General features: G+C 29.8%; 2 protein-coding genes across 3 annotated transcripts; one reads left to right on the forward strand and one right to left on the reverse strand.

Annotated features, from left to right (window-relative positions):
* Positions 1-2,647: 2,647 nt before the first annotated feature.
* On the reverse strand, positions 2,648-3,718 carry LOC112706498 (peroxiredoxin-2E, chloroplastic). The gene has a single exon (XM_025757837.3). The coding sequence runs from the start codon at positions 3,407-3,409 to the stop codon at positions 2,714-2,716; it is 696 nt and encodes a 231-aa protein (XP_025613622.1). The 5' UTR covers positions 3,410-3,718; the 3' UTR covers positions 2,648-2,713.
* Positions 3,719-15,922: 12,204 nt separating this feature from the next.
* LOC112706499 (inactive protein kinase SELMODRAFT_444075) lies at positions 15,923-20,972 on the forward strand. 2 transcript variants are annotated; one of them, XM_025757838.3, is made up of 10 exons: positions 15,923-16,385; positions 17,105-17,858; positions 18,080-18,234; positions 18,324-18,418; positions 18,537-19,561; positions 19,662-19,822; positions 19,908-19,984; positions 20,078-20,225; positions 20,458-20,607; positions 20,706-20,972. In XM_025757838.3, exons 2-10 carry the CDS (start codon positions 17,672-17,674, stop codon positions 20,778-20,780), a joined length of 2,073 nt encoding a protein of 690 aa, XP_025613623.1. In that variant the 5' UTR covers positions 15,923-16,385; positions 17,105-17,671; the 3' UTR covers positions 20,781-20,972. The 2 variants fall into 2 exon arrangements, with proteins under 2 accessions (XP_025613623.1, XP_072056977.1); XM_072200876.1 differs by lacking the exon at positions 15,923-16,385 and having other exon boundaries at positions 16,458-17,858.
* The last annotated feature ends 547 nt before the right edge of the window (positions 20,973-21,519 follow it).

Consider the following 21,519-nt stretch of genomic DNA (forward strand, 5'->3'; position numbering starts at 1 on the left):
TGCTTTGTATTCTTGTTTGTTTGTTTCAAACTTAATCTCATCAGTTAGAAGATTTTAGGGAGGATATAAAATATTTATATATTCGAGTATGATGTTTGTGGATAAAAGAAATTCAAGTGGATTAATGGACTCTTATACACACATGCATGGGATCAAATGCGTCTAAAGCAAAAAAGCTGGAGAATTAATTTATCAAAGAACTCAGAACAGTCATTCACAAATCTCAATAATTTTTAAAAAGAATAAATTCTGTTTTGGGTCAGCATACTGGGCCAACAAGCTGACCCAGACCCTAATACAGAAGTTCCATACCCAACCCGTCCCGGTTTCAAAAACAGATTATTTGGAAACCAACTTAAATGTTTTTGGCATAAAATGTATACTCTTTAGTAATATGGAAGACAAAAAGAAAGTAATATGGTAAAAAAAAAAAATTGTCTTTTGTATTGGTAAAGAAAATCCACGAAGCACAACAACTTAAGTTTTAAAGGAGTTGAGCCTCTATATTTAATGTAGATTAGTAAGATTGGACCCAACATCCATCGGAGTGGATCTATCGTGATCTTTTACCTTTTATTACTTTTTTTTATATTTAATTTTAGCCCAACTTATAAAATTAACGTAAGAAATCACTCAACTTATAAAATTAACGTGAGAGATCACACTGTATTTCCTCTTGAAAAAATTGGAGAGGATCCATTTTCAAATCGCATTTATGGCAATAACAAGTCACTACATTTTAAATACGGTGAAAATATTTATACTTGTTAAAAAATATTTATCTGAAGCATCTTTTAAATTCGTTCTTTAATGTATGCTTGTATTGTCATAATTTAACAGTTTAGTAAATTAACAACTTTACTAGTAAGATAACTTAGGGTGTGTTTGGCAAACACATTGGGGAGGAGAGAAGTACGTTTGAGCTTCTTGAAAGTTTTACTTTTTTGTTTGGCCATTTTTATCTTCCTGAACGCAGAAGTGATTCTGCTTCTAAACGCACGTTTAGGAGAAGCTAAAATTTGTGGCTTTTCACTTTTATGGTTGCTTGTTGTCTTTGGAAAATTAGGTGAAATTTTATTTCTTTTTTACTAACCCTACCCTTTATTTTCTTCTATAAAAAGATACTAGTAACTATTACTTTCATAATAATTTTTTGTAGTTCTTCTTACTTCTTCATAGTTATTCGTTCCAAATTTTTTTTCATTAAAATAGTTCAAATTTGTTTTAATCACTAGCAAATTGAATATTTTTATTTTTTTATTATTTTTAATACTCATTTTTATATTTTAATTTTTATATTTTTTATTGTACTTTTTACTTATATTTTTTATTTATATGATAAATATTTTTATATTATTTGTGTAGTGTTCTGATATCTCATGTTATGTTTCTTTGAGTTTTTTTAATCATTTATTATACTATTTTTTATATGTATATTTTTTTAAGAAATTTTTTATTTTTGTTTGGCTTTTTTATTTATATCATTGTATTTCTTTTATTCATATGACAAATGTTGTTGACTTTTTTTAGGATAATTTTATTTTTTATATGAATTCTTTTTTTCTATCTTTTACTGCATTATATTTATGTTGCGTATAAAATTTTTTATATTTTTTAATTTTATTCATACGAATTTTATTTACTTTTTATTATATTTTTTTGTTCATATGATATATGTTGTTGATTTTATAAAATTTTTATTATTTTTTATGTGTATGATTTTTTTCTATTTTTTGAAGTACTCTATTTTTGTTTTGTATTAATTTTTTTATTTTTTATTCTGATTTTATAAAATTTGTAATTATAATTATTATATACTACGTTTATTATCAAAATTTTGTATAATATAAATTATGATCTTATAAAAAAGGACAAAATAAATAAGAAATTAATTATAAGTAACAACAAAATCATAAATAATGAAAATTTATAGTAAAAAATAATACTAAATTAAAAAGTACTAACAGTACTAAAAAATTATAGAATATTTTTTTTTGACATTATAAAATTTATAGTACTTCCTTTTATATTTTTATTTTTTTATTATATTTATTTTATATATATGATAAATATTTTTATATTATTTTTGCTAGTATTTAGATTTTGCATATATAAAAAAATTATTTAAATTGATGTCTCTTTTAGTAATTTTTCATCTAAAAGTGATTTTAAGTAGTATAATCCAAACAACATTTATTTTACTACAATCAATTTTGATATAAAAATTGCCAAACAAAAATTACGTTAACCCAAAATCAATTTTACAAAATTACTTTTATATAAACTTCCGTTTTGCAAACTTAAATCCAAACACACACTAAACCGTCTAGTTTTTTCATTTACCCGTTCTTGTCAGAACATGTAACGGGATAACCAAAGTTTCATCACATAAAGCGCTATCGGCCAAACCCATCTCCGCAGTCGTTTTTGGGATAATACTGTCATTAGACGCACTCAAAATTAGTGGCCAAACATTGCGAAACAAAACAAAAATCACCATAAAACCCAAAATTTCCGTGTTTTCACCCTGTTATTAGTGCTAAAAGATAAGCATTTTTTTTGTAGGGGTTTCAATTCACATTATTATTAATGAAAAGCCTTCATCCTAAGAAACAGGAAAAACTCACATCGTGAAAAAAAAAAAAAAGAAAAAAAACTCGGAAACAGAGGAACACCTCGGTTATGTCGAAAGTTCCAGAAAAAGAAGACAAATTCAAAGCAATTTGAGCAAATCATCAGCGCCACTGAAAGTGAAGGCACCACCTTCTTCCAAATTGAAGACCTTAACGACACCGTCTTCCGCCAAGAGCGCGTACCTCCTTGACCTAACACCAAGTCCAACGGGCTTATCGCTCAGATCCAACTCGCACCCAATGGCTTTCGTGAACGTTCCGTTACCGTCAGAAAGTAACAGAACCTCGTCGTTGACTTTCAGGTCCTTCTTCCAAGCCTTCATCACGAATGCGTCGTTGACCGAAACACACGCGATTGTGTCCACGCCTTTAGCTTTCAGCTCCGCTGACTTCTCCACGAATCCCGGAACGTGCTTCTGCGAGCAGGTTGGTGTGAAGGCTCCCGGGACGGCGAAGAGGATGGCCTTTTTGCCCTTCGTTAAGTCGGAAATGGTGGTGGTTTGAACCTCGCCGGCGTCGTCTAGGTAGGAGAAGGTCGCTTCCGGAAGCTTGTCGCCGACGGCGATAGTGGCAGAGATTGTGGTGGATTTGGTGGCGTAGGATGGGGTGCGGAAGGTGCAGGGTTTGAAGGGTTTGGAGTGGTTGAATTTTAGGGAGAAAGGGGAGAGGGGGAGTTTAGAAGAGAGGGATTTGGGTGGGAAGAGAGCGGCAGAGGAGAGAGAGAGGGTGGTGGTGGGAGAGGTGAGGAACCTGGAGAAGGTGAGAGATGCGGCCATTGAAGAAGGAGGAGGAGCTAGGTGGCACTAAGAAAACAGGAAGTGTAATGTGTTAGTGTTAGGTTTTTTGTGTTGTGTAGTGTGAAAAGGTAGGTAGGGAAGACGTTATGAGAGCGAGTCACTGAGTTGGGTGAATGAATGGTTATGGTAGGGATTGGCTTGGTTTGTGACTTTGTGGTGTGGTGTGCAATTGTGAATTGTTACCGTGTTTTTTTTGGGTTTGGGTCTAAGTTTGGGTTTCATTACGGTTGGCCTCGGTTTAGTTTGGATTTGAGCCTTTTTGGGTTTTGAGGAAAAAGAGACTATGTCAGGATAATAGGTAAATTAATTTTTAAAAAATGACTTCTTTTTTAAATTTGTTTTTTAATAGTTTTTGTCTATGACTAATGACATAGCGGTGAAAATATTTATACTTATTCAAAGACAGTGGCCTAATTTGAAATAAAATTTTGGAGAAACTAAAAATTTAACATAAAAATTTAATAATAATATTTATATTAAAATAAAATTTATAAATATAATTATTCTTTAAATTTGTTACTAATAAGATAATAAATAAATAATTTTACAGATAAAAAATACAAAATAATTTATAATAGTATTTTTTCAATTTTTAGTGACTTAAAATTTTCAATAATTAAATCAGAATTAAATTTTTTTGTAGTTTATAATATTTATTAAATTTTTGTATCAATTTATATAAATACAATAATATCAATACTTATTAGATATTCTTATATTTTTTATCATATAAAAAATTAAATTAAATAAACAATAAAATATAAAATAATATTAAATTAAATTAATAAAAAATACCTAATTTTTTATATTTGAACTCAAAAGTAGGGAGAGTATTACTTGTAAAATAGAGAGTTGCGAAATATAAATAGAGGGATTTGGATTCTCTAAAGTTTGAATTTTAATTTAGAGAATAAAGTGTGATCTTCTACCCTTAAAATAGTTTCTCTTTCATATTTATTCTTCATATTTATTCTTGGTTCCACCTATAAAATCAATGGTGAGAGATCATACTTTACTCTCTAAAATATTATTAATTTTTTTTTATAAAAAATTTAGGAGACTGTAGTCCCCATTGTCTCAATTAAACTCCATCTGTGCTAAAAGATATTTATCTAAAGCATCTTTTAAACAAATTTTAATCACTTTTTGGCGTTAGTAAACTTTTTTTTGTTTTTAATTTAAACAAATTACAATTATTAATTAATATACTGAGAAAGAGAAAAGAAATGGCAGTTATAGGTACTTTGATGTAGAGACACCGATGACTTCTAGGTGTGTTGACTATATATTTTTGTTGTAATTATTTTTCTTCTTTTTCTATCCATATTATGTTCTTTGCTTTTTATAGAGAAATGCAGTATCAACATCACATTGTGCTCAATCGAATACAGTTGAATATGATATGGCTAATGAATGGCTCTTGCAATATAAGAAATATGATGTCTCATGGGAAGCATCGTCTAAGGTGGTTTAGCATAACATTCCGAAGCACTATATTTTTCTGTTTTGCTTGCCCATGCATTTTGTTTCCATTACAGAAACAAAGGAAAGAGACAGAAGATGTGAAGAACAAACTTAAACTGGACAGAATTTTTCATGAACCTCCTAGCTATTAACCAACTAGCAAATTTGAGTTTCACATAACCATGTTGTACTAATCATGTTTCTGCAGTACAAGAAATTCTTCTAGTTTGACACTGCATCATCTCCAACTAACCCTTTCATAAATCCGGATATTCTTCTTCCGTGCCGGTTCCCACGAAGTTCCTGCAACCGCTGCATCCATTGTATCTGCTGCTGCTCCAGCTGCATCTGCCGCATCATTTGATTCCACTGCTGCCGCGACTGATCCAAGCTCTCAAGTAACAGCCTCCAGCTCCACCAACAGTTTATGACAAAGAGAAACAGCGTAATCAACCCCTCCCAAATAGTGGGAGGGGTGGTAGTCAATAGTGCCTGAACAATATCATGGAGTGGTTTACTCCATCCGACTAACACTAAACCGAATCCAATCACTTGTAGATCCCAATCCTTATGGTAAAATAATTTCCCTACTCCATTTGGTCTCAGGCGAATAAAGAACCAACCGAGAACTCCAAAGGGAGGAAAAAAAAGCGGCTTTAACTATGAGCTCAGCAGGCCTGTAGCAAACTGCGGCCGTGATCGCAATCTCCACAAGCGGCATACGTTACTGCAAGTGTAATATGGAACAAAACGAAATGAATATAATGTTGCTGCAAGTGTAACATGGAATCATGAATATATAGAAAGAATCCTAATTTAGATACCTAGCTATGATTCTTGAATTTATCGAGTAGAATTAGCTATATGTATAATCAATATATAAAATCAAGTAGAACTAGCTAGGATAAAATGATCAAGGAGTGATTGAAGGAGGAAAATACCTGCTGATTATGGAAAGAGAGAGAGAATGAGGAAGGAAAAAACACTTAGGAGTGATTATTGAATATTGAAGAATGTTAGGAACCAACAGAATTTGTAATATATAATCATCAATTAGTCGTTATCAACATTTTTAATGGTGTAAGATGACATCTAATAGTGTAGGATTATTCATTTTTCTTTTAATAATTAAGTGCTGGCTAAATTTCAATAAAAATACTGGTCTTAAACTTTCTATTGAATGATTTGAATCACAAGAACTCAAGAATGGAACCGTTCAATACTAACTGAAACTGCAACACCTTCGGCTTTTGAAAAAAAAGTCTACCAACCAACTCCTTTACAAGCCAAGTTAATTCTATTATAATTTAAATATTATAAATAAATAAAAATTTAAAATTTAAAAAAGATTTTATAAAGATTTATGCTAATCATATTTACACAGTAAAAATAATTCACAAAATACTTAATCCCTTTTTATTTACTTAAAAACAATCAAATTTTAGCTAACATTATTTTTTTTAATTTCTTTTCGTGCATATGGTAAATCATTATTTATAGGAAAAAGCTTATCTAAATCTATAAGTACAATAGAAATATATTGTTTCTTAGTTTTGATGTAATTTTTTTTTATTTTAGTGTCAATTTTTAGATCTTATTTAAATTAAATTTATTAAATTTTTGTCAAGACTGAATAGCAACTCTTTTCATAATAAAGTTTAGGTGATTGCTCTCATACCCTAACATTTGTGATAAAATTCATACTCTATATATGTGGACTAATACAATATAGACATGCGGCATCATTAATCCTAATCAATTAATAATTGAAAAATTTTAAAATCTTAAAATTTAATGTATTTTAAAAGTGTATTAATTATTATTTGTATACAAATACGAATACGTATATACTTTAATCATATATGATTAACTATGGTTAAGTATTTTTGTTTATTAAAATTAGTACAAAATTAAAATAAAAAATCGCTTCCCTTTCTCGTCAACATTGTCTTCTTCCCAAAACACTCACTAGTTATTGTTTTTGGTTCTAAGTTAGACTCTGAACACCCAACCCTTCTGATCTGGACCTCTCCACCGTCGCCGTTCACCGCCACCGTTCACCACCGCTCACTGACACCGCCAGATCCCTTTTATCTCACAGGCATTCGTCGATCTCCATCTCTATCGCCCGTCGTTAGCGCCCCCTATTTCCGCCTCCAACAGCAGTGTCGCCGCCGTCTCTCACGTTCTAAGCCTCCGTGACCTTGTGTTTGCGCCTCCGATCCACCCGCGTAGCGGCGTTCTCCATCACCGTCGCTGACTTCCACACCCCTGATATTAGGTTAGGTGTTCATTGTCTGTTCAAACAATGAACTTCTTTTATTTTTGTTATTGGGCTTGTTTCTTGCATGTTCAAACCGTCAGTTTTATTTTATTGATTTTTTTATGGAACAAATTTTGTGCCATGGATATAATTTTTCGAGCTCTATATCTACTATATAGATTGATCAATTAAATTAATTGCAGTATATGTATGATTGATTCTGGAATATGAAGTAATTACTCGCCTAATTAGAATTATCGTTTCAATTGTTGAGCCAGTATAAGTTCATTGTTGAAGTCAGATTCATCATTTACATTCTTAATTTTTTTTATCTAATTTAATTTAGTTGTGTTTGTCTTTCATCTCTCATGTCTATAGGCATTTAAAATATTTTATGTTCAGTTTAAGTGTATCTTTTCTTTGATTATCATGAGTTGTATAGAGATATTATTAGTTTCAATCCATCGTATCTCCATTGCCAATCTACTAACCACACCAAAATAAAAAGGAGAGAGAGTTAGCAAAATTAACCTTTTTTCTTTTTAGTACTGTACAGACAAATGCTAGTTTTACTTTCAGTCGTCAAAATTATCTATTTTTGTAAATTAGTCTGTGTACAAGACAGAAGGAGCATTGTGGGCTACGATTTAAATTTAGAGAAAATAAAATATTATCTCATTTAAGAGTTTTTTCAAGTAAGGTTAAAAAATTAAATTGTATATTATTTACTTGAATAATAATACTCATAGTCAACAAATATTTTTAATATACGTATAATTATTAACACATATTTTTTATGTATTTATATTATTTTTTATATTTAATAAAAAAATTATCACATAATTTTACTAGTATTACTTTTTTAAAATTATTTTTTTGAAAAAGTATTTTAAAAACAAATAAATAATTTCTGTTTTAAAATTTGAATTGAACTTGATTAGTATCAGAATAATTACTGATTGTCATCATTCAAGTATAAAGACAATAAATTAAATTAATATAGTAATGAATTAATAATCATACAAATAAATAATCATTATTTAACATTTATTTCCACCATTCAAGTATAAAGTGATAACGTATTAATAATTTAATAAGGTATGTTTAAAGACAATAAATTAAATTAATGTATTTTTAAATGAAAATACCGAAATAATTATTTTTCAAAATCAAAAAATTATAAAGACATTAATTTGGGGGCATAAAATCAATGGTTTTAATTGTATTATGCCACTAAATATGCATGGATCATAATTTGAGAAAGATGTGGGTAAACTTAAAAATTTTTAATATTTACATGCTTATCTAATTTCAAATTCCAAAAACAGATATTAAAAGCTACACATAACAATTTTAACAATTCTATCACATTGTTCCAAAAAAATTTATGCAATAATCTTATATATACGTTACCAATATATTACTACTTGATATATGCAATAATAAATGATTATAAATAAATGATTTATTTCTTTTTAAAAAAAAAGACCTTATTAATTTATTAATACGTTACAAACAAGTTGTTATTGCAATTATGAGATATGCATTAATTGTTGATTCATTCAATTAATTGTTTCATGGTCAATCTCTTTCGTAATTGCTTCATTGTTAATTCGGAGGATCAATTTGTGGTTAATAATTATTTTATGATTTAATTAATTTTTTATTTTATAACTAAACCTCACATCAATTTATTATTAATATATCATGTAACAGGTTTTAAGTAATCGAAGATATAAAAATTTATTTGAACATCATAAACATGAACATCGATGACAATAAGAATTTAAAGGAATTTATCGAATGTGATCAGCTATGTTTTGGATATGATAATAGTTCTGATAAGGAGGAGGAAAATTTTATCAACAATAAGGATAAATTTAGTGAATTCATGGAGGTGTCAAATTGTAACTATAAAATTCAAGAAGTTGAGAAGAAGTTAAACTAATTAAGCTATGATGACATGTGGGGTATTGAATTTGACACCGTTGATCAATATTGTTATTTTTATGAAAATTATGCTAAAGTGCACGGTTTTGTTGCGAGACTTGACGAAAAAGGACAAGATTTCAATAGAAACCTTAATATGCGACAGATGGTTTGTAACAGAGAGGATACACATAAAAAAAGTACTTGGAGATGGATAACAGAAAAAAGGATCACAAGCCAATCACACGTGTAATGTATCAAGCAAAGATTAAATTTTACTATGACTTGATTTTACAAAAATGGCGGGTCACCAAATTTAAAGAAACTCACAACCATGACCTCATCCCACCTAAGTATATCCAATTTGTTCATTGATGAAGCACAGACTGATAGTTTACACTTTTATGATATTAGAACTTATCATATAATGGGATTCATGTTGACACAAAAAGAATAAGGCACCTAAAGTTTATTATTTGATTAATTTTTTAATTTGTTCATCACCTACGGATAAGTGATATTTTGTATTATGTTAGAATATTTGTTTATCAAAGTTATTATTCTTAAATTATTATCATGAATTATAATATTTTATATTTTTCTATTCTTGCAGCAGTAGTCAAGATTCTGTTCAATGTTCCACCAAAGTAAAAAATATAAAAATCCAATCTCACTTTCCCTTTCATCATTATATATATCCATATATATGCATGCCCCATCCGATGTGTCATTATTAATTTGTCATATCTGGTGAACTTGCTTAATATTTTGCTGCTAATGCTTGTGTGTTGTGCATTTCGTTCTCTAAGCCTTTCTATACTATATGTGCTATTTCTTTCTTTTCGTCTTTAGTCAACGAAAAAAAATGGATATATATAATCTGACAAGATTTGATGTATGTTGTGTTGGGTTTGCAGTTGGCAAAGGCTAAAGAAGAGGCTTCATGGGACAAGTGGTCTTGCACAATTATTACATTGCCATGCATGGTTCGTTTTTTCACTTTTTTCTTTGTATCATTAAGCTATCAGAATCTGACAAGCACAAAGCAATGTCAATATGCATTGTTGGTAGCAGCAATAAAGTCCCTCTTCTCCTCTCCAAGTGCCTTTCTCCAGCAGCTTTAAAAAAGAAGAATTTGGTTCAAGCGATTTTATAGTTTTGCAAGCATTCTTAAGTATTCCAACAATATTAGTGTTTTTGTGATTTAATTATTAAATATAAATATTATTTACATAATAAAACTATTTATTAAAATTATTTATTATGTATTTATATATATTAATTTATTTTTAATTTATATTTTATATTTTAATATGTATTTTATTCTGATAATTGATTTTAATAACCAATTTTAATGTATACCTAACATATTAATTATTGAAATATATATGATTAAAATTAATAATTAAAACTACCAAAATACTAATATTTGTCGAATACTTGAAAATTTAAAAGAAGGATTCGATTTAAAGAAAATTTATATTTTTATATCTAATACGTTCTCTTTAGTCTTTAGAGATTATTAAATGTTAAACTTTTATATCGTATACTATCCTTTTTATTAAATTATATTATTAATTTAATTTTTGATGTACCAACACGATTATTTAATCATATTCATATCCGTATTTAGATACTATTTTGAATAATAAATTTTAATATTAATTATTTTTATTAATATAAGAATATATAATTAATTTTGTATTTTCATACATGAAATTAAATTCTTATATTATATATCTAATAACTATTAAGTAATTTCTCTATATCAAAAAAGTATGAGAATAAATGATTAAATTTAACTTTGAGTAAATAGTCAAATTCGTTCCTAAAAAATCACTTGTTTTATAAAATTAGTCTCTAAAAAATTTTTTTAATCAAATTCGTTCTTCAAATATTTAGATTAATCATGTTGGTTATTCCGTCACTTCCTTTATTGATGGCTTCAAAGTTTGTTGATATTACACGTTAAGTAATAATACAGCATATACCTAGGAGTTGCAATTGGCTACGAACATTATAAAATTAAATCAAATAAAAACTTAATTGAAGGGACCTCGAGGCATTAGAATCACTCAATATGGAGTTAATTGATCTAATTTCATAAACTTATCATATTAATCGCCAATTATAGTTATTAGGTGTATGTTGTGGTGTCACCTAATGTATCATATCAATAAACTTTAATGTCATTAGTAACATAAGTAATAAAAGGACTAACATAACTAACTTAAAATCTTTAAAAGATAAAATTGATTAAAAAAATTTAAAAATCAATTTAAAAAATGAATAATTTATCAGAAACTAATTTAACTTTTCATTCATTTAATTTTGCTACCATACATAATGAAAGAAAGTTTTTAAATATACCGAAACATCACTATTCTACTAATTTTAATTATTGATTTTAGTTAATATATATTACATATTTTTTATAATTAAGATTAACGATTAAAATTATTATAATATTAATTAATATACGCTTAAAATTTTTTCTATAGTGAAATTCCATGCATATCAGCACATATATGTCGCACATTTGAGCATAGAGATTCCAATTGGCCCACTCAAGAGGGCTTGAATCATTGAGCATGTGATGAACTTTGAGAATAAACTGATTATTAGATTAGATCACACAATGCTAGAAGAATTTTGGGTGTGTTATTTATGTCATTGTGTGTGAATTTTGTATTAGTAGGTTTGTGGATGTAGGGATATACATAGATCGAGACATTGACATTTGACAATAACCATTTAGCTTTTTGTAGGGTCAATATTGTCATTGGCATGTGGGCTTTTGCTTACAGCACGATGGATTATTAGGGTCCTCTCTTCATGGCTCCACCTTGATCCATGTCACTTTCATTGTATTCACAATTTAAAAATATGTATACTATGTTGGTGACTTTTATGGTGGCTTTTCTCTTATGGTAATTATGGTGATTAAGGTGATTAAATTAAATTAACCAATGCAGTGTTGGTATGTGACATGTTTAGCACAAATAGAAGGCAGACTTTGACATAGTTGATCATGATAAATTGGTTAATAAAAAAAATGAAAAAAGATAAAATTTTTGGATATTAATTAAGAGTAATAAACAACTAACTAAATCATCCCAAAAAAATGTAAGAAATTAGAAAATACAAAAAATAGAAAGGTTGGTTCAGAATGTTCTACAACATCTAAAAATCATCAAAGGTAGGCTAAAATCCTTCCATATTTATCTACCTGAAAGTCACGGTTTCTTCAATTTGTTTCTAGTCTCTAATAAGCCAATGAAACTTGCAATCTGGCTATTGAGTTTGTTTTAAACATCCGCTGCATCTACAAATGTACCATTTTTCACAAATACCCTCACTGCTTTTTTTTTTATTTGTCATGGCCTTCATAAAAACATGCCCAACTGAAAATCTAGACCTGATGAGAACACGCCCTTTCTTCCTCATCAATCTGCCGAAGACGCTGATGAGCTGCCGCTGTTCTTTCGGACACTTCTAACTACCACTTCTTCCAGTGGCTCCAAGTCTCAAGATACGGTGCTTCGAGTTTCAATAAAAGAGCATACGTATTCATTTTCTGTTGGTACGGTGCTCCACCATAGTGATGCTTCTTATCCAGTGGAATATCAAGACTTTTATTTAAAAAAAAAACAAAAATTATTTTTCGGATGCAAAATTACATAAATACCTTTCCAACAAATCTACTGAACTGTGTTTATCTTTAATTGCATAATCCTCAGCGACATTGTTTCGCTCATTCCTAGAGAATCCTTGGGGTCAGATATTATGAGGCTATTGGTGGGTCAAAGCATAGCCACCGTTAGTCATCGATATCCAGACACCAGAAAACTCGCCTACATACAATATACTTTAACAGTTCAGCTTACTTTATACATGGTTGAAGGAAGTATAGAATATAAATTATAATATATATTCAATGTCTTATAAAAATTAAATTAAAAGAGTATATAATATATAAATGGTTATTTTTATAAAGATATTTTTATGTAAAGATATTACAAATGGTTAGATAATTTAATAAAATATATTCAATCAAATATATTAAATTATTTAATATTTTATTATACTAACTTTATAACATGTTCATGAAGTCATATTAGACGCACCTATATATTCATGTTCAGGGTTAAGTTACCTTTTAATTTGAAGTTGAGTTTACTTAAGACGCCACATTTTTGTGCAGAGTCTAAAGGAAAAGGAACTTAATCATGTATATTAGCATATTCATTATTAACACATGAGCAATGTTAGGGGCATCAGTTTATTGAATTTTGGCCAGCATGTAACCAGCAGAGGAATGTGAGCCATTGGATGAAATTCCACACCAATCTTACACCATCAAATCATCATTGATGGCTAGTTGATGGCTAACAATCACAAAAATTGCTAGCCCCCTAGACTTTTCCTTAACACATTATACTAATATATTTTTGACGTACCTAACATGTTCTATATTAATAGAATTGGCAATAAGTAGGATAGGATAGAGTTTGAATTTTATCTTAATTTTATTTGTGCGTTGAAAATTTTATTAAAATTTTATCTTATTTTTTTTAGATTGAAAATCTTTTAATCTTAATCCTACTCACATCCTAAAATTTTAAATCCTATCCTATTATATCATACCCGCGAAAATATTAATTTTTTTCAAAATAATTATAAAATTCAATCAGTCTAAATTTCATACATATTAATAAAATAAAAAATAAAAAATTAATGTTCTAAATTATTAAATTAATTAACTAATTTAGTGGTTGCTAACTTATATACCTAACTTTTATAAAAATATGTGTTATATATAGAATGCAGATAAGATAGAATACACCATAAACCTATATCTTATTCTATCCGCATACATACCTGAACCGATCTCTATCTTAATCTTAGTGGGTCGGATAGCCCACCCTACCTAAATGAATTAAGCCAAATTGAATACCCACAGATAGAATATGTATTGCCAGCCTTACCTATTATTACAACAGCTAATAATAATAATAATAATAATAATAATAATAATAATAATAATAATAATAATAATAATAATAATAATAATAATAATAATAATAATTTGTATTCTAAATCAATTTTGCCATCGTATACAGTACTTGTTTGGAGTTTTTTTAATCCCATTTTAAGCATCTTTCACCAATTCAACCACTCAATGATGATGTAAGTCCATTTGCCTCCATTTTGAATTGTGAAGAGTCGATTCAATTGGTAAATGGTAGTAAATTAGCCATAATTCAATGATTTAATTTGTGCATGATTTCCAGCTAGTGACTAAAAAAACAAATATATAGTTTTAAATTGACAGAAAAATCTAAAAGTATATTTAAAAAATTAAGTGGTAGTTAAATTTATCATTTCTTTAATACCCATATTTAACATATATAATATATTTGAAAAACTAAAAAATTCAGTTAAAAAAATATAACTGCAATTCTTGAAATTAAATTAGATGAATCGAATTTGTTGTACATAAAAAAAATAAATATAATATTACGAATTATTAATACATTTGAAAGAAGGAAACGTGCATTCATGTCATATCGTTTTAAAGTTTATTAATTATTTTTTAATGGAATAACCTCTTTAATTTTCAGATCTCTGCTGCCGTTTTCAAACTCTTCCTATTTTATATATTACTTTATTGTAAAGTAGGTTACTCATGTTTGATTAATAACTAATAAGTCTATAAAAGTGTTTATTCAACGTCATTCTATTTTTTAATGCCACATTTAAATATATGACAGTATAAATTAAAGCTGGACCATCATGTTGCAACGTATTAATCTAATTAAAACTTCTGGAAATTGTTTAGTTTGTATCACTGATTTGAATGCGAAAGCCTGATGATGCTAACTATAAAGCTACAAGATATTATTATTATTATTATTATTATTATTATTATTATTATTATTATTATTATTATTATTATTATTAATTAATTAATTAAAATGTGACTATATTATATGATTCTAATAGAAGTATATATATAATATATGAAGAACATAACAAAATCAGTTAGAAGGTGGCCAAACGTGAAGTCCATGCACAATTCACAACTAATCATAAATCATGGAACATGGATCACCAAATTCAGCAGCAATTGAAGTTATCACATAGAAAACCAGAAACCACACATACACAAAAAATTGAGACCATATGTTATAACTTTAATTCAAACTATTAAAAATTAGGTAAACAGTTAAATTAATCTTTAAAAGATAAAATATTTTTTAAATTTGTTTTTGAAATTTTTTTTTAATCAAATTGGTTCATCAAACATTAAAAGTTAATCATATTTGTCATTTAATCATTCTATTAATAATTTTTTTAATAATTAATATTGTGAAATGTTAATTGGCAACACATATCAGACCTAACATGTCTAATTGAACATTAACCTAACATGTCTAATTGGATATTAATCAAATATGTTTATAAAATTCTATTATTTTACTTATTTTTTTCAATTATATAAACTTTATTCCCAAAATAATATAGTGACTAAATTGATAAATTTTCATAAATATATTTAGTCAGCGTCCAATTGAACATATTATGTGTTATGTATCCTATTAATTAACATTTTACATCATCAATAGTCTACAAAAATTGTTAATAGAAAAGACAAATATAATTAATTTATAATTTTTGAAAAGCTAATTTAATTGATAAAATCCGTTAAAGAACGAATTTAGAGAAAATCTCAATTTTTATGTCGCCCATTAAGTATTTATGTAGATAAGGGAAAATGGTTAGTTCAGAGTTATTAATGTTAGATAGCTCTATGGTTGAGGCCAATTTATAGCGTTAGGCTCTGCACAAAATCTGATTCACTTTCTTACTTATCTGCCTCCCAAGTAACATGATGTCACATGTATGAACCTTTGCAGAATTGGAACACCATTGTGTTTCAGACTTTCAGTTTCATCCTAAATTTGCAATTATTCTTAAGAAAAAAAAATCTTAATATCTTTATCTGTGTTCTCTTCACTTCTCTATATGTCTCTATCTCCATTGTTTACTACTCACATAGTCACATGTCACAAAAGAAAAGAACTCTCCTCTCTTTTCTCTCCTTGCATTGAGGATTGGGCTACTTGGGTTGTTAAAAGTTCCAAACTTTGTCTCATTTCTTTTCATGGTGGTCCATTCCGTTGTGCTTGGTTTTGGTTTTGACAACCCCTTTTCATCATTTTCTTTTTCCTTTCATTCTGTGCCATGGCGTTAATACTACCCAAATGATGATGCTGGAAGTGCAAGTGTAGCAAAGTAAGCAAATGCATTTACGTTAAAGCTTTGAGCTTTTGCAAGTTTAAAGTTGAATGAACCATAAGAAAAAAAGAGGGTGTTTGACAAGACAACCCCTTGAGCTCATTGAAGGTCTTAGTTTTCATGCATATGTTCACAATGCTTGGTTTTTGGGGATATTTTTTCTTGTTATTCTATTTTTCTTTTTTAATCAAATAAAGTTTTGTTATTCCCAATGAAGAACTGTTACGAGCTTGGCTCTACAGGGTTTTCATTTTGTTTACTACAATAATATTAAACAGAAAAGTGTATGATATGTTGATATCTTTGTTTTATATTCTTATTTTTTAGCTTAATGTTCAATGTCCAATAGAGTAGAATGATAGAAAAACAATATATGATAATAGAGATAAAGAAAGGTTTGGATCTCATCCCTAGTGTCTTTTTTCTCTGCTTTGTTTGATAGTTGCCAAATTATGTTTCTGTATCTTCTAAACCAACAAGATGTCAGTTACCAGTTCTTTCTTGTGGCTTGTCTCTCACAATGTTTTGGATTTCTTCTTTTTCTTCATTCATCCAAATCACTGTTTTTCTACTTTTTAATTGAAATGACATTTGGGACTGTGCAGAGTGAAAAAACTAGTACTGAACTTTGAGTGGCTCAGAGAGCTAAAATAACCTTTATCTTAAGTCATATCAGTGGCAATTGAAACTCATGGTTACTGTTTCTTTTGGTGTAGAGGGGTTCCTCTAAGGTCATGTCAACAGTAAATCCAGCTAGTTGGATCCATGTTTTGACTTGGAGGTTGATTTGAAGGCTCAAAGGCAAAGCCAATGCAAAACTGAAAAGGCATGTTCTTTGGTTCAGTGAGCAGTGCTTTTCAATCTTCATGGATTTCTTTTTTCTCACACTTGAAATCTACATTGCACTGTGAGCTGGGGAATGCAGCATGTTACTTTCTGAGCCAAAAGGGTCACATGGATTCTTCACGGATTTGATACTATTCTGGGAACCTAGCTACATGCGGAAACCATCTTGTTCTTGAGTGAAGAAAAAGCAAGTTCATGAGGAAGTTAAAAAGAGGGGTTGTTTGCATTTGATTAAAAGGGTCTTATTACTGGTTTCTCTGCTATTGCTTGATGATTGAAAAGGTGGGGTGGGGCCAAAGGAGTAACTTTGATCATGTTCTTCTGATATGCTTCTCCAACTTCTTGTTTAGGATATACAAATACATGTCTTTGATGGTTATTCACTGAAACCTGTTATAGCTTTTGTGGGATTGTTGGTGGTGGTGGTGGTGGTGGTGATGAGTCGAGAACAGCATAAGCGAGGGAAGGAAGAAAAAGGTTCAGATGGTGCTGAGAAGGTTATTGTTGCTGTTAAGGCATCAAAGGAAATTCCAAAGACAGCACTTGTTTGGTCTCTGACTCATGTTGTTCAACCTGGGGATTGCATTACACTAATAGTGGTTGTGCCTTCTTCACAAAGTTTTGGTAAACCTTCTATTTGCTTCCATATGCTCATTGTTTCTGTGCTTTCTTTCCTTTTTGTCAGATAATACTTCTCTTTTACAAAGTACTGAATAGTTTAGATGCTGTCCTATGTGGCACTCACAGGTTCTAGCATTCAAGTTGTTATTGTTGTCAATTGAGAATTTTGAAACATAACTATTTTGTTTGGTATCTTTTACCTGAATTTTTGTGCAAATATGCAGGAAGAAGATTATGGGGTTTTCCAAGGTTTGCTGGTGACTGTGCCAACACCCAGAAGAAATCTCATTCACCAACTAGTTCAGAGCAGAAGAGTGAGATTACTGATTCTTTCTCTCAGATGATTCTTCAGCTCCATGACATCTATGATCCAAATAAGGTTAGAATCCTTTGATGTATGTATTGTTAGGTTCATCTTTCTTGCTGTTTCAGTATCATTATGTTAAAACTTTTTTCCTTGTTCAACAGATAAATGTCAAGATTAAAATTGTTTCTGGATCACCTTGTGGAGCAGTGGCTGCAGAAGCTAGAAAGGCCCAAGCCAATTGGGTTGTATTAGACAAGTAATTAGTGATAACAAAATTGATGAATTCTCAATTCCTGGTTTAATTTACAATTTTATTGATCTGAGATGATAGTTTTTTGCTTTTGGTATTTATTTTGGTTGTGCTTTCTTTGCAGGCAGCTAAAACAAGAAGAAAAGCAGTGTATGGAAGAGCTGCATTGCAACATTGTTGTTATGAAACAATCCCAAGCGAAAGTGCTCCGGTTGAATTTGATTGGATCACAAAAGAAGGATCTTGAAGAAGCAGCTCCATTACATTCCAAGCAAGATGGGAAGCTTGGAAGACAAGCCAAGAATAAGAATGATTCTTTGAGTTCCATAAAAGGAGCAGTTGTCACCCCAACTAGTAGTCCAGATGTAGGGACGCCTTCTACCGCGACTGAAGCCGGTACTTCATCTGTTTCAAGCTCTGATCCTGGAACTTCACCATTCTTTGTTTCTGAGATGAATAATGGTGAGTCAAAGAAAGAGGAAACTATTAAACAAAATGAAGAAGTTGATGCTAGTTCAGACTCGGATAGCGAAAAGTTGTCCCTATCCTCAGCAACCTTGAGATTCCAACCATGGATCAAAGATTTACTTTTATGCAAACAATCATCTCAATGCAGAGAAGAAGGATGCCATAGCAAGAATCAAACATCCACAGCTAGAGCTTTGATGGAAAAGTTCTCAAGGCTAGAAAGAGAAGCTGAAATGGAGATCTCAAGCCATATGAGTGAGTTGGATTTGAGTGGAAATGTAAGAGAAGCAATAACATTATCAAGAAATGCTCCACCTGGTCCACCTCCATTGTGTTCAATATGTCAACACAAGGCTCCTGTTTTTGGGAAACCTCCAAGGTGGTTCAGCTATGCCGAGTTGGAACTCGCTACGAGTGGATTCTCTCAAGCTAATTTCTTGGCAGAAGGGGGATTTGGCTCTGTTCACAGAGGGGCCTTACCTGATGGACAAGTCATTGCTGTGAAGCAGCATAAACTGGCTAGTTCTCAGGGTGATGTTGAATTTTGCTCAGAGGTTGAAGTCCTCAGCTGTGCTCAGCATCGAAACGTTGTAATGCTCATTGGATTCTGTATTGAGAATAAGAGAAGGTTGCTGGTTTATGAGTACATATGTAATGGATCTCTGGACACTCACTTATATGGTAATTTTACTTGCTTCTGCTTCTAACTTGAGTTGGATTGAACTTATTGAAGTAATTCTAGATGCTAAGTTCATATAATTGTAAACTGACATTTTTTCAGGGAAAAAACAGGAACCATTAGAATGGTCAGCACGTCAAAGAATTGCCGTGGGAGCTGCTAGAGGCTTGAGATATCTTCATGAGGAGTGCAGAGTAGGCTGCATTATCCACCGTGACATGCGGCCGAATAACATTCTTATCACCCATGATTTTGAGCCACTGGTAGGTGAAAAGGAAGAACTTTAGTACATCATCCTATGCAGTTTCTTTTTTCATGAGAACATTGTGTTGAATTGTGCAATGCAAGGTTGGTGATTTTGGGCTAGCAAGGTGGCAGCAACATAGAGACACTGGTGTTGAAACTAGAGTGATTGGAACATTTGGGTAATAGTTTTTCATCATCTAACTTGTCATTGTAATATAACAAACATGCAACTAACTATGCTCTAATTTGTTGATATTCTGTTTTGTTTTTAGGTATTTGGCTCCTGAATATGCTCAAAGCGGCCAAATAACAGAAAAGGCTGATGTTTACTCCTTTGGGGTGGTATTGGTGGAGCTTGTTACCGGACGAAAAGCTGTCGATCTTAGCAGGCCGAAGGGGCAGCAATGTCTTACTGAATGGGTGAGTTAAGGGAGGACTATTAATATATTGGTGAAAATTCACGTGCAGTTGTCCTTATGTAAAGATAATTGTTAAGAGCTTAGTTTAGTTAAATATGTCAAATCATCTAACGTTTCTTACCTATTATGTTTATTTGAAGACAACTGCATGTGAATAGTCACTTTATATTATGTATATAATCTTTGCATCATTTCAAGAGTATTAGTGTTAATATGAAATTTGTATTATGAAGGCACGGCCATTGCTAGCAGAATATGCAATTGAGGAACTAATTGATCCAAGGTTGGGAAATAACTATGCAGAAAATGAGGTCAATTGCATGCTTCATGCAGCTTCATTATGCATGAGGAGAGATCCTTATTCCAGACCACGCATGTCACAGGTGAACAAAACTATCATGTTTCTAAGCAAGTTTTACTTTCATTTAATCAGCTACATGCTGTAATCCTAACTCTTGTTTGTGTTTTTTGTTTGTATTAGGTGCTCAGAATACTGGAGGGTGACATGATCATGGACACAAATTACATTACAGCTACCAATCCCACCACCACATAAAGATGATATATTTTCTTATTTTATGAATGTCATGTAATTTTGTACTTGTATTCTGATCTGTACAGTATAGTAGAAACTAGGATAGTGTCCAATAAGTAGAAGCAGCCTTTTGTGCTTTTTCAGGTACAGTTACAATGTCTTCCAATTTTACAGTGAGAATGTGAAATGTCTTTAGATGTGTGGTGTATGTTACATCAATTGCCTAATGGTTTAATTGTTTAAAGAGTAAATTAGCCGTTTTCAGTTTGATCTCTCAAAAAAAAAAAAAAAAAAACACACAAAAGATTAGTTTAATCTTGAGAAAAACTTGTCATGTTAAGTTAACCTTTAAAAAAGATACACATAATATTAGTTTAATTTCTAAAAAGTTTATGATACTTATTTGTTCCTAAAAGATACATATGATTATTTCTATTGAAAAAAATACATATAATTAAAGTGAGATAAAATATATTTTAATCTTAAGAAAACTTATTGTTACTAAAAAGTTATGTATTTAATGAATTTAATTTTGATATCTGATTATGAAAATATTTAGATGCACGTATGTATAAAATTGTTTTATATTATCAGTGTTTTAAAATTAAATTTTTATTAAAAAAATTTAAAAAATTCAGATACTTAATAATTAGTTATAAATTTTAGTTTTGCTAAAATGTATTTTAAAAATATCATAAAAAAATATTGGGATAAAAGTTTTTAAATTTTTTATATATTACATATATCAAATATATACATA

This window comes from Arachis hypogaea, chromosome 8 (genome assembly GCF_003086295.3).
Source record: "Arachis hypogaea cultivar Tifrunner chromosome 8, arahy.Tifrunner.gnm2.J5K5, whole genome shotgun sequence".
NCBI lineage: Eukaryota > Viridiplantae > Streptophyta > Magnoliopsida > Fabales > Fabaceae > Arachis > Arachis hypogaea.

What these genes read in the sequence shown, in the direction of transcription:
- LOC112706499 (XM_025757838.3), top strand. Translation starts at nt 17,672, where the DNA reads ATGAGTCGAGAACAGCATAAGCGAGGGAAGGAAGAAAAAGGTTCAGAT. An exon ending in ACATCTATGATCCAAATAAG is followed by an intron (nt 18,235 to 18,323) that starts GTTAGAATCCTT and finishes CTTGTTCAACAG; the next exon opens with ATAAATGTCAAGATTAAAAT. An exon ending in TCTGGACACTCACTTATATG is followed by an intron (nt 19,562 to 19,661) that starts GTAATTTTACTT and finishes ACATTTTTTCAG; the next exon opens with GGAAAAAACAGGAACCATTA.
- LOC112706498 (XM_025757837.3), bottom strand. Translation starts at nt 3,409, where the DNA reads ATGGCCGCATCTCTCACCTTCTCCAGGTTCCTCACCTCTCCCACCACC.